Raw genomic sequence first — 18,587 nt, 5'->3', positions numbered from 1 at the left:
GACCTCAACCAAAATCTAATCGGTTTGGTCTTGTCGTCTACCAACTCATCCACCAAGTTTTCTCATAATCCATCCACAACTTTTTGAAATATCATGATATACATTGTTTTTGGCCCTATCTCTCAATGGTGAAGAATTGCTTTAAAAACTCTAGTATCCGGATCCAGATCTTCACCAAAAACTCACCAATTCGTCCTTGTCACACACACAACCCGTCCACCAAGTTTCGTCTGAATCCATTCACAACTTTTTGGGATATCCTGCTCACAAACAAACAAACAAACAAACAAACAGGCAAGCAGGCAGGGGTGAAAGCATAATCTTTGGTGGTGGAGATAACACGTAAAACACAACTTTAAAACATTTTTGATCACACATGCCTTTATAGAAAAGTGTTAACTCAAGAGCGAGGTAGAACTGTGTGATACTTTTAAAGCATAAAAAACCCTGAAGCAGCTACATAACCACTACGCTGGAGCAGGTGTTTTGGGGGTATTGCTCTCACCTTCAAATCTGTTTATAATATCATAAGGGATTTGTACTTTTTAATTTGAGTGTATGCAACATTCCCGCATCACCCTAGTATGTTGATTTTTTTCCATCAGCATTCTCTTGCTTCTAACCCTTCTGAATGCACTTCTGTCTGCAGATAAACTTTTTCATCTTCATGTGGATCATTTCTGTCGTCATATCCAAGCTTCGAGCACATCAAATGTGCAGAATAGACATCAAGTGCCGGTAAAGACCTATTGATATTCGCATTCCATTACAGTGGAGATTTTGATGTGTGTGGGATACACCTTTTTCTCTCTGTTTCACCTGTAGAATAAAACAGTGGGGGTTGCAGGGCTGTGGGAACAATGCCACAGAGCAAACGATGAGAAATCTTGAAAGCAATACATTGTTCACATTTCATGTCTATTATGGGAAAGCAAATGTTAGAAGAGTTCTTATTTGGATAGACTCGTGTGCAACAAATCTTCCATAAATTTCAACAAAGTCTTCCAAATCGCTCGACTTGCAACACAGGTGAGAAAAGGATACGAATATAAAAGAGACTTATATTTTAATAATCTATTCGCACGAATTTTTAAAGGGTGAAAGTTCATATTTATTTATTTTCTCTGGAATCGATGGGTCTTTACGTTCCAGTGATATTGACGTATAGAATCACAATTAACACCTTCAACAAAAGACAATTATAACACTTTGGAGAAACGACGTTTAAAATACGAGCAGAATAACCAAAAATATGACCGATGCACAATTTCCAAGCAAGTTTACAAATGATTGACATCAAAATCTACAAGCCGTGACACTACACCAGTTAAATTTTCAGAAAAAGTTAACCCTGGAGTCATTTTTTGTTACCTCCATCATCGAAGGTGCATGGAGGTTATGTTTTCACCCCTGTCTGTTTGTTTGTCTGTGAGCAGGATATCTCAAACAGTTATGGACAGATTCGGACGAAACCTGGTGGACAGGTTGAATGCGTGACAAGTCGAAATTGATGAGGTTTTGGTGAAGATCTGGATCCGGGTACTAGAATTTTTAGTTATTCTTCACCATTAAGATATACAGTGCCTTCAGAAAGTATTCACACCCCTTGACTTTTTCATATTTTGTTGTGTTACAACCTTAATTTAAAATGGATTGAATTGAGATTTTTTTGTCACTGATCTACACCCCATCATACTCCATAATGTCAAAGTGGATAAAAAAAAAATTCCCCACAAATTAATTAAAAATGAAAAGCTGAAATGTCTGGCATCAGTAATTATTCAACCCCTTTGCTATAGCACTCCAAATTGAGCTCAGGTACATCCAATTTCCCTTTATCATCCTTGAGATGTCTCAACAACTTGATTTGAGGACACCTGTGGCCAATTGAATTGGTCACACATGATTTGGAAAGAAAAACACCTTTCTATATAAGGTCCCACAGTTGATGGTGCATGTCAGAGCAGAAACTCTACCACGAAGTCCAAGGAACTGTCCGTAGAACTCCGAGGTGGAATTGTGAGGAGACATAGATCATGGGAAGGGTATAAAACAATTTCTAGAGTTTTTAAAGTTCCCAAGAGCACAGTGAGCTCCATCATTAGGAAATGGAAAGAATGTGGAACGACCCAGACTCTTCCGAGAGCTGGCCGTCCGACCAAACTGAGCAACCAGGCAAGAAGGACCTTTGTCATGGAGGTGACCAAGAACCCAATAACCACTCTGACAGAACTATAGAGTTCCTTTGCTGAGATGAGAGAACCTGATGGAAGGACAACAGTCGCTGCGGCACTTCACAAATATAGGTGTTCTGGGAGAGTGGCCAGACGGAAGCCACTCCTGAGAAAAAGGCACATGACAGCACTCCTGGAGTTTGCAAAAAGCCATGTGAAAGATTCTGAAAGCATGAGGCAAAAGATTCTGTGGTCTGATGAGATGAATAATTAACTCTTTGGCCTGAATGCAAAGCGCTACATCTGGTGGTAACCAAGCACAGCTCATCACCCATCTAACACCACCCCTTCCCTGAAGCATGGTGGTGGCCACATCATGCTATGTGGATGCTTTTTAGCGGCAAGGACCGGGAGACTTGCAAGGATAGAGGGAACAATGAATGGAGCCAAATATAGGTAAATTCTTTAGGAGAACCTACTTCAGAGTGCAAAAGACCTTGGACTGTGGTAAAGATTTACGTTCCACCAGGATAATGACACCAAGCATACACCCAAAGCAGCACTGAAATGGCTTCGGAACAAGAATGTGAACGTCTTTGATGGCCCAGCCAAAGCCCAGGCTTTTGAATCCCATTGAGAATCTATGGAAAGACTTGAAGATTGCTGTTCACCGACACTCCCCATCCAACTTGACAAAGCTTGAGGAAATCTGCAATGAAGAATTGGAGAAAACCCCCAAATCGAGACGTCCAAAGCTGATACAGACATACCCAAGAAGATTTGAAGCTGTAATCGCTGCCAAAGGCGCTTCGACAAAGTATTGACTCAAGGGGCTGAAATTAATCTATAATATGAAAGCGATGTAAATGTAAATTTGAGTTATTAGTAAATGTAAATTCGATATTTCTGCATTTCATTTTCAATACATTTGTTAAAATTTCGAAAAACATGTTTTCACATTGTCATTATGGGTTATTTTGCGTAGTCCAGTGACAATTTTTTTAAAAATTAAATCCATTTTAAATTCAGGCTGTAACGCAACAAAATGTGGAGAAGTCAAGGGGTGTGAATACTTTCTGAAGGCACTGTAGGATTTGTGCCGTATCGAGCATGATATCTCATACAGTTATGGAGAGATTCGGACGAAACCTGGTGGACAAGTTGGGTGTTTGACAAGGCCGAATTGATGAGATTTTGGGGACGATCTAGATCTGGATCGGAGATTTTTAAAAACTTAAGTGATTCTTCACCATTGAGAAATATGGCCTAAAGGATATATAATACAACTGGCATGGTTCAAGCAATGGCTGTGCTTGGCTGTCTAGCATGGAAATGCCATTAGGATTTTGGCTTCAGCACAAGAAACAAGTTCTGGTTACTGACATTTGTTTTTTCACTTTTTAAAATATTTTTTATTTTACTTCTTTATTTATTTAATGGGGGGGGGGGTTCTCTAAATGCATTTTTAATTTTTAATTTTAATTTTTAAATTGTTTAACTGGAAGTTCTTTCAATTTTTAACTTCGGGTTTTTTTTTTGTTAATGCATATATAAATAAAATTTATCTTATATTAATACTAATAATATCTCCCTCCCCAAGGGATATATGGCATGATGTTTCATAAAGTTGTGGATAGATTCAGAAGAAACGTGGTGGATAAGTTTGGTGGGTGACAAGAACAATCTGATTCGATTTTGGTTCAGGTCATTAAGGATTTTATAGATCCAGTCTATCAGTGGGCAGCTTGGTGGAAGTGTGCACTCTACCAAGTGCCATTCGAGTTAACAGCCTGAAAATGTGCTTAATTGTTGTATTTTGGTGCTTTGGAAATCAAATCAAGCATGCTCGATAATTAACAGCAAGGAAGATACACGGCCGAATTGGTGTACGAGCGATGCATCATGTGTCACGAGGACAAGAATCAAAAGCTGATGAGACCAACTGAAGGTGGATTCAAGATAATTATCGATGATGACAAGTTCGATTGAATTTGCAGAATGACAACTTTTGGCGAGGAACTTACTGAAAGGCTCACTCATGTTTTCTCCCAGAGCCTGACTTCATTAATTTGTTGGCACTTTGAATGCCGTTCCTCTTACACCAGCAAAGAGAAAATATAGAGAGACTGAAGAAATTTGACAGCAATGCACAGCTACTAAAATCTCCTTCCTCGACAGGAGCATATGCTTCATTCAGCACCCAGCACCCAGCGGAGTACTGTATGTTGATAAAAAGGAGGTACGCAGACATTTATGGCCACTCAGTATTGCACAGAATCTGGTGTACGCAGTTGGTGGAGATAAATATCTCATAGCCAAGCCATATTAGGCTTGGTGGTGCCTTTCATGAGGCCACATCAGGCTGTGATTCAGCAGTCCCAAGACCCAAGGTCCACCTGAACTGCTTTCAATGAAAGGACAAGCATCACCAACACAGATGAAACAACTGTGGGATACTGTACTTACCCATTATCCAGGACTTTGCACACAAACTGGACACTTAACACTGTGCTGCAGTGTGTTACATGTGGCACAATCACTTAAGCAGTTACATGTGTTGACCTCGATGAGGTCCTAAAACCCAAGCTAATGGGGCTCAAGTGTTTGGTCCCAGAGTACAAGAATGTCTTAATACCCCGTCTTGGAGGATTGCACACTACCATTAACGTCCTCAGAGAACTAGGATGGCATACATAAAAGTCTGGTTTGTGCACGCTGTGGATAGAATGTGATTCTCTGAGTGTAAATGTTGCTCAGCAAGTTATGACTGGCAAGGAGTATGCTTGTGTCACAACAGTCTATGAACTTACACTTCAGGTTCTGCGGCAATTCCTGCTTTCCCACCTCCATGAGCATCTGAATGGCATGGACCCTAATTTCAGAGCAGAGCTAAGTTTAGTTAGGCCATCCTCTGGACCAGACAGTTTATCAAAATTGGTGGACAAGTTGTCAACCAAAAAATTTAATCAACTCATGATGGAATTCATTGACAAATAAAGAATGAAGACCCAAACACAGAATTCTGGTGGCATTACATGGAATGGTCAGCATCCAACTGTTCTTCACTCAAGCACAGCATGAAGGAGTTTGAGATTTCTACCAATATGCTTTCAGGTGTATGCTCCTGTACTTCCACCGATATAACCATGTTAACGATGTGAGGTGGGGCACCGTTTGCTTGTTAGAGATTAACAGGCTCCCTTCAGATGTTTATGGGGGCACGAGCAGGATTGGATCCACACTAGGGAGATGGACACTGTCCTACAACCTAAGGGTCATCATAGCTTATCAAACCAAGGCGATGTTGATGATGTTGAGTGATGAAAATGATGAGTACTCAGACAATAAATGTACGAGAAATCAGACAATCAGGGATAGTGATAATGAAGAAAAGCTGTTGAAGGCCATGCAGCACCAGATAGTGATCAACAGAGAAGCCTGCGGCTCCTGCATTGGAGAACATTATCAACAAGGATTTGGCCTATTCTGCCATTCAAGATTCGTTGCTTGGTGTTGGTGATTTGGGTCAAAAGCAGCTTGACAACTTTGTTGAGAAGCATCTATGTGAAGTAAATGAAATTGACAAGCATGTGGACTTCAAAGTACCCATTCACAAGCAAAAGGCTCTAACATTTACTTTGTTTACACTGTTGTAGAAGACACCAAAGGCAAGTAGAACTCTACTAAAGTGGATAAACATCTTGCAAAGATTAACAACAGCTTGAGTGGCAGGACATACGTCTGCCAAGACAAAATTCTGCAGCATGAGCTCATGCCAGCACCAATGTCGCTCTCAAAAGCTGATGGAAGCCTTCGCACAGCCAATAAATCCATCCTAGCAAGGATATGCACAAGGAACTTTGGCACAGGAGGAGGCGATTTGGTCCATCATGCCTGCACTGCACCAACCCCAGTATCATCACCCATCCACGCACAAACTACCTACCATGCAGACAAGCCAATATCCCCAAACCCCTCTGTCTCCATTGCATCCACATATCTTTTCTTCTTGCACATGGCAGCTTGGCTGCTGGCTAGCTATTATTTTGTTGGGGCACAACTATGCCGCTGATGCTGTGCCCCTATACCAGTACACAGGTACTCATTTTGCCGACCTCAGAAGGATGACAGGCTGAGTCAACTCCACACCTGGTGTTAATTCAGTGGCCAACTGGGCTCAATCTCAGGACCCTAAGATCCCAAGCCAGCTATCCTGAGCACTAAGCCAACACCAGGCTTAGGTGCCTATCTAAATCCCATTTAAACTTATCCACCCCCTCCACTGCCACGACCTTTCCGGGGAGACCATTTCATGCATAAACCACTCTCCCACTGAAAGACCCCTGCCTTAAAACTGTCCTAACTCTCATCTTCTTTACCCTCAAGCTATAGCCCCTGATCCTAACACTATCCACTCTGCTGAAAAGCTCCACTTCATCTATGTTTTCCACACCCTTCATTATTTTACACATCTCCTTCAGATTCCCTCGCAATCGCCTCCTTTCTAGTGTATAAAATTTGTATAAAACCAAAATGTGTATGAATGCTATGAACCCGCTAACCTCCTTATCCCCCAATTTTTTTGTTTTGGTTCTGTATCCAATTTGTCTTCCCCTGCATTCTCCCCTACCACTCATCCTTACCTCTTCATCCCTTGTTGTCCGCATAGTGCACGGACCTCAACCGAAATCTAATGTACTTGTTCTTGTCACCGACCCAACTCGTCCACCAGGTTTTCTTATAATTCGTCAACAACTTTTTGAGATATCATGCTTTATATCATTTTTGGCTCCATCACTCAATGGTGAAGAATCACTTAAAAATATTCGTATCCAGATTTGGATCTTGACTAAATTCGAATTAATTTGTCCTGCTCACACACCCAACCTCTCCACCAAGTTTCGTCTGAATGTGTTCATAACTTTTTGAGAAATCGTGCTATATCTAGTTTTGGGCCAAGTTCTCAACGATGAAGAATTGCTGAAAAAAATTAGTGTTTTAAGTTTGTGTATCTGAATGTATATCTGTTATTGCATATGTTTTGTGTAGCCAGATGTATATCTGTTTGTGTATAGTCGCAGAGCACCCACCCGACGGGTGATCTTGTTCCAAGCATGCAACACGTTCTTCTGAAGCATACCTTTATTTGGGCGGTGTATCGGTAACTGACGGCTCTGTGTAGGCAAAACAAAGAGAAAATCACCCATGAAGTTATGTGCATGAAGAAAAAAACGTACCTACTGCTCATAATTCAAAACATGAGGACAGGAATACTGTACTGTAAATGGTGGAGACTTGTAATTCCATCCACACCTGGAGGTGGCGGGACATGATTTACATTTACATGGAGAATTTGTGTCCCCTCCCCCCCCCCCACTCCCAAGACCACCGATAAAGATAAAAACACCCCGAAACACGATTGGGGTCATGTTGATCCAAGTCTGGATGTAATCGGCCCACAACTGTAGGAGGAGCAGCGCGACAAAGAAACACACATACACCGGTCCGTGAATTATCGTGATGATAAGGGAAGAAAGGGGGAAGTGATTGTGAATTTAAAGTTCCATCTTTATTTACTTTTGACATTGTTCTGAACGAACGGGAACAGGAACAACGCAGGCATGATGGCCGAATGGCCTTCTCATGCACCAAATTTCCCTGTGTATTTTTGTGCAACGTTATGAAGAACAGGAAGAAATGGGGAGGGGAGAACAGAGTTAGGGGTGAGAGTGAATGGAATTTGAAGAGGGAGGTTGAGATGTTGGGAAGGTGGGGGGGGGTTGAAAACTTGGGGGTTGGAATCAGGGTTGAATACTTGGGGTTTGGGGCAGTTGAGGACTTGCAAAAGAAAAGGGGGAGGGGATGACAAAGTTGGGATCGAGGAGTTTGAGGCTTTTGAGTGGGGGGGGGGATTTAAGGACATTGGCTTGGGAGGATGTTTGAGGATTTTAAGAAAGGGGGGAATGAGCACAGAATTTGGGTGTGGTAATAAGGGGGGTGGGGTGGCAGAGAAAGAACAGAGATGGGAGGGGGTTGAGGACTTGGGATTGTGTGTTGCGGGGGGGGGGGGGGGAGGGGGCAGGTTAGGGACCTGAAGCTGCATTTTACATTGTGCAGAAATTCCATGACTCCCAGAGAGTCCCGTTGGGTATTTTGTGTCCTCCAGTCATTTGGATCCCCTGGGTCTTTTGGATCCTTGAGGTATTTTGGGTCCTCTGGATCTTTTGGGCATTTGGGGTCCTCAGAGTATTTTGCGTCCTTTGGGTCTTTTGGGTCTTTAGGGTATTTTGGGTCTTTAAGAGTCTTCAGGGTCTTTTGGGTCTTCAGGGTCATTTTAGTCTTTTTGCTCTTTGGGGTCTTCTGGGTCTTTAAGGGTATTTTGGGCCTTCAGGGTCCATTAGTTCTTAAGGGTCCATTGGGTCTTCAGGGTCCATTGGGTTTTTGGGGTCCATCGTGTCTTTGGGGTCGTTTGAGACATTTCAGTCTTTTGGGTCCTCAGGGTCGTTTGGGTCTTTTTGGTACTTAGGTGGGGGTGGCGGAGGTTCTTTTGAATCCTCTGGGTACTTTAGGTTAAGTATTTCAGGTTACAATTGTGGGTGACTTCTGGTCAGCTGTCCAACCAATGGGTGAAGAGGGGATATACATTCATGCATATATATATATATATATACACATGTAAATATTGTTACGGAAATGGTCCTTAATATGCAACTAAATATAGGATTAGCTCAGATCACCCATTGAATGCATGTTTAGCCAGGTTGTCGGTAAAATGGACGTTACCTGTGTGTCGGGAGGTGTGGGATGCATGGTTATTGTTCGTACAGTGGTGGATCGAGAGCTCCCTTTTCTTCTTCCCCTCTCCAGACGATAGGCCCCTTTTAGTCGGCTGAGGGGTGTGGCCTGGAGAGGGAGGTGGAGCTAACGGGAGGAGTTTTGGCGGCTTCTCTGAGAGAGGCATGCTCGTGTGTCGAAGGAGAGAACGAAAGAGAAACGAGAGAGAAAAGGAGTTTTCAGTTTGGAAAACGGTCGGGTTTTCGAGGCGTGCTTGGGGTGGTTTTGAAGCGAGCGAACGTAAGAGAGGCTGCCTGCACGTCGAGTCTGCCTTTTTGGGGCAGTGGGAGAGGCGTCCTGCACGTCAAATCGGCGATCGACTCTTATGAGGAGGTGATTCTGCCGTGAGAGAGACGACAGCCGGCTTTGAGAGGCGAGCGTGGAAAAGGAAAGAAAAGGTGATTCTACAGAGAGAGAAACTGAGAGGACGGAGTTGGGAAGTCGGGCTTCGAGGCGGGAAGGCAGGAGAGAGACGACGGAGCCTCTGACGGTCCCTGCTCACACCAACGGCTCGAGATGTTTGCCGATCCGCTTGCCGGAGCCCGGCACCTCGATTTGGGGCTTGTCTGGTGAACAGGCCAGGCCTGGATTTGTATGCTGGACCTTGAGAGAAATCAGCTGAGGCCCATCGTCGACCTTACGCGGGGTCAGAGCACGCGGAGACCGCGTGCAGTGCGGAAAGGAAAGAGTGTGGCACTGCCATTTCTCCACGCGGCGCGTTCGAGCTGGGCCTCGAATCCGTGGACATCCGCCTGTTGCGAGCGACATTCGTGCTTTTGACACTGCCCTCTCATCCATGAGACATCACCAAGTACTCTGTCTTGCATGCATGCTGTTTGTCTGTCTGTCTGTTTTGTCTGCATGTTGTCTAAGGCATATCTCGGTAGCGACCCCCTCAAAACATGTAGTCCGTGGTTCCCCAGTTAAGAACGGGTTGAGGATTGTTAATAAAACCATCATCGTGAATGCTTTGCTTGTGTTGTGATCCCCGATGTTCCCCAATAAATCTGGTTGGTTCGTATGAAGTTGTCGCTATGGATTAATTCATGTCGCGTCGAGGAATGATCCGTTCGATTGGCATATAAAACCAAAATGGTTACAGACTGGCAGAAAACGCTCGACATCTGACACAACCAGTCTGTAACCAGGGGTTCTATTTCCCCAACTGGCAAAGTACAAGGATTACGTTGGTATCGCGATTGAAGACGCGTGACCCGAGGCCTGTGCCGAGCCAGCCGGCGTTATAAACCCTGGAGACGGCGGTGGTGAGGGTGGCGCCAAGAGTCGGGCGATAATCCCGCCACCCCGGATCTGCAACAATCTATATATATATATATATATATATATATAAATATATATAAAGTTGAAAGTGTGTTTGCGTGTTTCTCTGTGACCTATGCACGCGAAAAGTACTGGACTGATCCTCACCAAACTTCACATGCTGACAGAACATGTACCCGGGAGTGTCCCTATGTAAAAGAATTGTACTTCCGACTTCCGGTTTCCGAATTATGACGTCATCACCTGATTTCGTAACATTAATTTTTCAAGTTAAGCCGATTGACATTGGGCCAATGCCATATACAATATATCTAACATATGATTTTAAGTTTTTGTTTGTTTGTTTGTCTGCACGCGCTAATTTCTGAAAGGTGAAAGATAGGAGCTAACCACTGAAACAAAAAATGTCGGGATGGGCCCCGGGAAGGTTATAGGCTATGTGGCAAGGCCCCTCGGCCGGGGGGGGGGGAAGGGGGTGTGTTTCCCCCTCACCAACCCCCTTAGCCCATGACTGCTATGGTCCAATAGGGAACTGATAGTGTGCTCGCGTCAGACATATGTATAGAAGATTAAATTCATTCAAAAAGAACCCGGGCAGCGACGGGTGCATTCACCTAGAACAATATATAAACCTGCCATCACTAGTCTGTTCTGTGGTAGGCACGTGATAGCACTGGACCAATCATGTTTGGTGATGTACCTCAGGCTGCTAGCTCGTACTCGGCGGCCTCTGCTTCACCTCTTAATCCCCATAATTTTTGCTCATTCGCTCGTAAAAGCGAACTGGAAAGTATAGCGATCCAGAGTCATGTATACCAAGTACAATATCGCTGAGTTTCGTGGACCATTGACACTTCATCTTGGAGGAGATAACAAACACTTTGCTCCATTACAGTATAGATGTTGATGTATATCTGCTTGTGTATATGTTTTTACTTAGTGTATCCGGATGTAAAAATTAGAGCATCCGGATCCGGATCCAGATCTTTACCAAAATCTAACAGATTTGTCCTTGTCACATTCCCAACATGTCCGTCAAATTTTGTCCAAATCTGTCCACAAACAAACAAACGACAAACAGACAGGGGTGAAAACATAATCTCTGTCCACCTTTGGTGGTGGCGGTAAGAAGTACTCTCAGTGCATTGAATGTTCAAGTTGTGTGGACAACAGTAAGTTCTAACAGCAAATTGTTTTTGCCAGGAGGGATAATTATTGAGTTGGAAAGAGAAGGGTAAATTGTTGCATTTCTGATGGTGATGACAGAAAATTCCATCATTAATAGTTTCATAGATAGCAGTGGATAGAACAGTAGGATTGAGATGAAAAGTGGAGTTGCAAGATTTCTTAAGAGTGCAATGATGTTATCTTGGGTGCTGGCACCATTGTCACAGCATGTATATTGTTACGAATTCTCGTCCGCCTGGCGTGCGATCGGCCACGGAACTCCAATCGCAACCGCGTCACCCACCTGACAGACAATTCAGTCGTGACTATCCTGGAACTACCGCCAGGAGCCAGTCATGGGTGGGGGTTTAACCTCACCACAACCCAGTCCGCATTCTACCCGCGCGAAATAGGGTGAATCACCGAATGTCGATATACCTAAATACCCGCGCGGGTAACCTACCGAGGGGTTGCACCACCCCGCAGGTCGGCTTAGGACACGAACCGCTTAAGTGGTTCGTTCCTTACTAGAGGGATAACCAAGTGGTGTTATCGCCGACCTCGACGGTTCAGATTACTTTACCCGGGTGTTCAAACCCTCACTAATTATTCCACGAGGTAAGGTGGCACTTTCAATAAAGGAGAGGACGCAACGACGGGGAACAGTTCAACAAGCACATTTATTATTTACACACACGTAAGGCAGTCATGCAATTTGTTTGTACAACAAGAAAACAATACAACCGAATAAAGCAGGGAATTCTGTACAACAGTCACTTAAACAGGTTCTACTTACAGACGGCGCCACACCATGCAAGCAAAAATAAAAAGAAAAGAAAGGACCTCCCTTTCGTGGCCATCCAGTCCCCCTCCCACAACCGTCAGCGGGGCCGCGCCCGGCTCCGACCTCCCACGCGGCCGGCGAACGCTCTCCGGCACCCCTCGTCCGGACACGCAGGTCCACCACAGGCCGCACTACGGCGCCTCCCGTCCACGTCTCCACCACCAAGCCGCGTGGGCCACGAGCGCGGGAACGAGCGAGGAGGGGAGCGTGAGCCAAGAAGAGCGCATGAACCGTGGAGAGAGGAGGAGGCCCAACGTGAATCACCGAGAGAGACAGGGGCGAGCATGAACCAAGAAGAAGAGGAGAGAGCTCTGCGTGCGGTCCGCCCTTTATAGCGCAAGGCTCCGCCCTTCGCCTCACCCTGTTTTCGGCTCCGCCTCCCTTCGAGAAGCTTCTCGAAAAGGGGCGTGCCCTCATTCCGACCGCCTCATGCCCCGTGTCCCACCAATGGGGAGCGAGCTGCCCCGCCCCCTTCCCTTCACACCAAGCGCGGGGAAAACAGGCAGGAAAAACCCCACAGGCTTCACAAGAGCTTTTGTTCTGCCAATCCTTCTCAGACGGTGTGAGCGTGGTGGGCGTTGTGGCGTAGTTGGTGGCGGTTGTTGTTTGCGTGGAGGTTTGTTGCAATGGTGGCTCAAAATAACGATGGAGAAAGAAAAACGGCTATCTCAAAGAGTCGCAGCCCGGTAACACGAAGAAAATCCCTTTAAACAACGGTGGGGACCTATCTGAACACTCACTTACCGGCATAGCTAATCTAGGGAACCTTTATGGTGTATTGCGAATTTCCACAGCCGTAACAATATACTGTTGTGGTGCCGGGTTCGGTGGTGAGGATGACCGCAAGATGGAGCAGTTGGGCCATCTCCCACCGAACACCGGAATTGAAGGTCGTCACTCCGGATAACTCCGAAGTCGACGGGTCGCTTAATGGACCGTGGATGCCAATATTTTCGACTGCGCGGTTAGGGGTTTTTGTCTGATTCCAATTTACCTCAGCAGCCGTGCGGTCGAGCTACCAGGGAAGCCACACCCTCGGCCGCTTTGTCCGAACCGAGTCGCTGTTACCGACTCGAATCCGGCGTAAGCGAGTGGGAATTACCAAAGCCGCACCGGCCCAAATGACAATTTACGGCACAATCGACCTCCCTAATTCTCAAGCCCGAACCATACTGGGTCAATGAGAGAAAGCACAGACAATGAACTGGAACATTTAACAGTTATTTATTTACAAGGTAATAGGGAAGGAAAAACAGAGCAGACTTAATCACGAATATAGATGCAGGCAAATGTACAATGGAATCACTTAAACGATTTCTACTTGTCAGACTGGCCACAGATAGACACACACACCCAAAAATAAATGGACCTCGTGGGTCTTTATTCAGCCCTGCAGCTCGGGATGGAAAGCGAGCTGAGGGTCAGAGTCTGGCCGGGTACCTGGTCGCCTCGTGTGGTTTACCGACTCGCACTTGTGGAGCTCGTAGTTCATGGACGGGAGCAGGGATCCCCAGCTCGAGCGCTCCAACACAACCCACCACGGTGTGACTCGAACCCGAGCACCATGAAACACCTTTACCACGACCACCATCAACACGACCACCGACCACCAAGGAACCCTGAAAAAGACCAAGACCCCTCTGAGACAGCTCGCCACCCTTCTTATCCCTCCCCCGGGCGGGTGGAGGAATCCGCTCTGAGATAACTCACCTCCGGATTGGTCGGGGGGGGGGTGTCGGGCGATCGGTGTCCTCCCCTCATTGGACGAGGCGAACATTCCATCTGGCTGGGGCGGGGTCGGCTCTGAGGTGATCTCACCCCCGATTGGACGAGGGGAACATTCCATCTTGCTGGGGCGGAGTTGGCCCTGAGGTGATCTCACCCCCGATTGGACGAGGGGAACATTCCATCTGGCTGGGGCGGGGTCGGCTCTGAGATGATCTCACCCCCGCCTATGTCCGTGGCCTTGAACACGTGCATTATGGTGCTGAAGGAGTGGAGGGGATTTAATGCAGAAGACGAACTAGAAAGAAACTCGCAGCGCACACATGAAATTCCCATTAGATATTGGGGAGAGATTCTAACTATCCACATATACTTAACGAAATAACTAAACTTTGGGTCAACTGTATGTGTGAAGGCGAATGGTTTCCAGATTCGTAACAATACAATGAGGCATGATGAACGATAATGCTAGAAGTGCAGATAACCACCGTCCGTGTATGACAGTTGAAGAACAACAGGGTGTCCTTAAAGTCCTTGTGCAACTTTTAAATTTTTACAAATTTTCATGTACACATGATAGAAACAAATCGTACATGGTGCACGGAAGCAAAATTTTTAATATCCTGCACATGTGAAGTGAAAAGTGGGATTAAGCAATTGTTGCACTTTGTCTGTCTGTCTCTCTGTTTGTGTACAAACGTCATTTTATGATCGAGGTGTGCTGTATCACGTGATTGGGTTTTCGTATATCATGACTCGCCCGCTAGGGGTGGCAGGAATGTACATCCGGATGCGCAATAAAGCGGGGTTGATGCTAACACTCTTGTTTCTCGTGTTCCACTGCACCTCGTACACCATAGAGGAACAACTTGATTTGAATTAAATGTTATATTTTGACCACAAATTGGAAAACGAACCTGTAGTTTAGCAGTTCTTTGGATTTGAATTCGTCCAGATCGCACGTGCGCACAGAGGAGTGAAATGTTTTTGTTTTTTTTACACTGTCTGCCTGTTTGGCAGTCAAATATAATTGAAAATCATTTCAAACAGAAAACTTACTGTTTTTAAGGATGTCATAAAGGACACAAACAACAGGCACGAAGAACTAATGTAGTGTGTTAAATAAGGTGGTGTAAAAGACGCTGCATCAATGGTGATAAACTTCCAAACACTAGAACACAAATCACCTTTTTGGCACTTTCCATTTCCACACTACTTGGACAAAATATTACGGCATTTTACATCACGTCGACCAGTCAAATTTGCCACTCACTGACCCCACTCATGTCCTTGTTTCTCAAGATTGCATGGGGGTAATGTGTTCTATGAACTCTCTAGTTCATAAAGTTTATACTCGATGCAGTTCAAGTTTTTAGGCTTCAGCAAAACCACCATCTTTCACAATACATCATTCAATCCGATTTTCCAAATTGTTGAAAACATTCTTCAGTTGCTGCTGAGTAATTTCATTAATTGCATTTGTGATTGTAACCCTAAGTTCATCCAAGCAATGTGGTTTTGATGAGTGGACAACAGTTTTATATCGTTCTATGAAATGTACTATAATGTGGACAGGTTAGGAGAACGAGGTGGCCACTGATCGACTTGTCTGGAAAGACATCACTCAAGAACAGTTGCATATTCAATAATGGCAGGGAGCCTAGTCCTTGTTGGGTCATGGTAATAGCCTTGGTCTGGAGCCTTGCTGGAACAAGGTGATATGTTGTTCAGGAACCAAATGCAGTAATCATAGTGGTTGACTTTACCACTGATGTAAAAGTTGCCTCATCAGAAAATGTCAACTCGACAAGAAACCCAGGAGAATTGTTCATTGAACAGCAATAACAACAACAACAACAACAACATTACTACCAACATTAACAATAACAAAACTATGCATAACAAAAAAAGGGAGCATGCGCCGGAGCAGCACGTCGCTGCATCCACTTTTTGCCGGTACTCCAAGGGCCTCCGTCTGGCTATCCCCAGGCAGATGCCTGGCCCATCCCCATCTTCTTGAGATGCCGATCAACCTGCTGCAACCACGAGGCATGTGGTCAGCCCATTGGCCTCCTTCACTCACGAGGCTCCCTCGCTGAGAGAATCTGGTGAGCAGGATCAGCATCAGGAAAACGAACCACATGTTCATACAGCCGCAGCTGACGCTCACGGACTATGCAGGTAACAAATCTCATTTGAGTCTCTCTCAGCAACCGCTCGTTGGACACAAAGTCCGACCAGCGATAGCCAAGGATTTTCCGAAGCGACCTGGTACCAAAGGAATTAAGTCTCCGTCTCAGATCCCTGGTCAGAGTCCAAGTCTCACATCCATAGAGCAAGACTGGAAGCACCAAGGACCTGAAGACTCGGACTTTCGCCCTCCCGCACAGGTACATTCCAGGAACCCACCCGAAGGGACCGTCTCAGGTTAACCCAAGGAGACTGCCGTCAGGTGGACGACACCTCAGCACCACCCCGACATACACTACCGCAATCTGACTCGGGAAGGTTACTCCGAGGTTTCCCTCCTATCATCAAAGATTGGGGGTCCCTTATGCTTTGCCCCAATCCCATCTTCCAGTGAGCTGCACCCTGTCTATTAAATGACCACTCAGGAAGAAACTTGTTCGGAAGAATGGTTCTGAAATTATGATCTTGTGGTGAGGTGAGAAAATCTTCCAAGATGGCGAAGATAGGCAGTACTGGCTCTTCGTGAGATGATGGCGGAGGCTATGAATGTCACAATGTGAATGGGACAAAGCCAAAAGCCTTCAATCATCTGTCCTCACCATACAGGTCATTCAAAAGATGCGGTGGTGGCCTCCGCAGTTCACTCTAATTAATATCAACGTTCTTTTTGTGATCTTTTTTTCTTCTCTTTCTCACATTCCCAATGGATTCAAGCAATGTCTGTGACTTCATACATTTATTTAGCTGAAAATACATTAACATCAACGTGTACATAAAATGCGTTCCTTTTGCCGTACTTTACCAACTCTACTGATACGAGTGTTGTTGCTTTAAAAGGTGTGTTTTAAAGAAGTAATCTTTCCTCCTTTTCTTTTTTTTTTGCTCTTGCAATTTTCAAACAATGTGACACATTGTTTTTGATATTATCAAAAGAGAATGAGATCTACTGACACAGATGAGCACAGTTACACTACTTTATTGGCTTTACGCTAAGCTAGTATCGCTTGCCGATATCATTTTTCATGACGATACGGGTTTGGTGAAAATGTGTTCGAGGGAATAGTTTGTCAAATGGGGCATTTACTTTGAGAGGCCTATTGTGTGTGAAGGACAAAATATGTGGTCCCTGAGAGTGAATAACCACTGAGTCTGAAATTATCACCGGTGGAGACTTGATGGCGGAAACATCATGCGGGTTGAAATTTTCTGTTGCTCTAAGTAGAGCCAGCTATTTATAATAATAATAATAATAATAATAATAATAATAATAAGTTTTCAGTTCTCTTGCGAGGAACACTTCATCACAGGAGGTCGTTGGGCTCATCAAAGCCTGCACTATTATTACCACCCTATGGTTGTTTGTCGTTGCTCTCTCCTTTTAAATACTGAGCATCAAACGAAGAAGCACTCCTGCCATTTTAAAGTATTTGGCATGACGGGGCATGGGTTCAAATTACCAACCTCCCAGACTCGGAACGGACACCACCGAGGCTGGTTCAAATGGATGTCCAAGCTGTCTTGCCATCAGGCATGACAGATTCATCACTCGCAATAACATTCCCATTCCAAAAGCTTATGTTAGTGGCCCTTTTTGCTGACTTTTCATCCAAACTAAACCATGAATACACAATTCCCTGAAACACCACACCACCTACCATATGGAGGATTCATTTTTATGCATCTTGGACAAGTATCATGGAAGAAGTTCATAACTTAGTCCTGGTGTTGGCTTAGTAGTTCGGGAGGCGGCTTGGAATCCTAGCATCCTGAGTTCAAGCCCTGTTAGCTACTGAACCAACATCAGGTGGTTGACTCAGCCTGTCATCCTTCTGAGGTCGGCGATTATGAGTACCAGTGCAGCAGCCAAAAGGCTGCACATGAAGGGAAGGGGTATTGATGGATTGATTAAATCTGGCATTGGTGTGATGCAGGCGCGATGGGCCGAATGGCCTCCTTCTGTGCCTTAATTCCTTGTCAAACAAGGAGACAACATTTATTATGAAGCAAGATGTATTATATTGGTAAAATGATGCAGGTATTAGCATTTACAATCATAACAACCTTGAACTATGTCACAAGTGAATGCATATTTTACTGGGATTCAATTCAACATTGAATCCTGGTGTTGGCTTAGTAGTTCTGGCACCCTGCCCTACTCACCAAACTCTCTGCCCATGGTATTCAAGGCCATCTCCACTCATGGCTCGCAGACTTCCTCTCCTGTCGCAGTCAACGTGTGGCCCTAAATGGAGTTCTTTCATCCCCTCTTCCTGTGCAGGCTGGAGTTCCTCAAGGTAGCGTTCTGGGCCCTGTTCTTTTTCTGGTTTTCATCAATGATCTCTCGGACTCTCTGGAAAATCCTCTATTTCTCT

The 18,587-nt window shown here is 45.0% G+C and overlaps 1 protein-coding gene across 2 annotated transcripts in view; it reads left to right on the top strand.

Moving 5' to 3' along the window:
• LOC147020604 (glucagon-like peptide 1 receptor) overlaps nucleotides 1-18,587 on the top strand; it is a 109,413-nt gene that overhangs the window by 81,506 nt on the left and 9,320 nt on the right. For both annotated transcript variants that reach the window (XM_085896089.1, XM_085896088.1), the window contains one exon: nucleotides 650-738. In XM_085896089.1, the coding sequence (XP_085752215.1) occupies nucleotides 650-738 (89 nt within the window). The remainder of the gene's footprint in view (nucleotides 1-649; nucleotides 739-18,587) is intronic.

This window comes from Eptatretus burgeri, chromosome 9 (assembly GCF_056783735.1).
Source record: "Eptatretus burgeri isolate ZD-2024b chromosome 9, Ebu_testis_v1, whole genome shotgun sequence".
Lineage (NCBI taxonomy): Eukaryota > Metazoa > Chordata > Myxini > Myxiniformes > Myxinidae > Eptatretus > Eptatretus burgeri.
The sequence above is the reverse complement of the archived record's forward strand: the minus strand, read 5'-3'. Positions and strand labels throughout refer to the sequence as shown.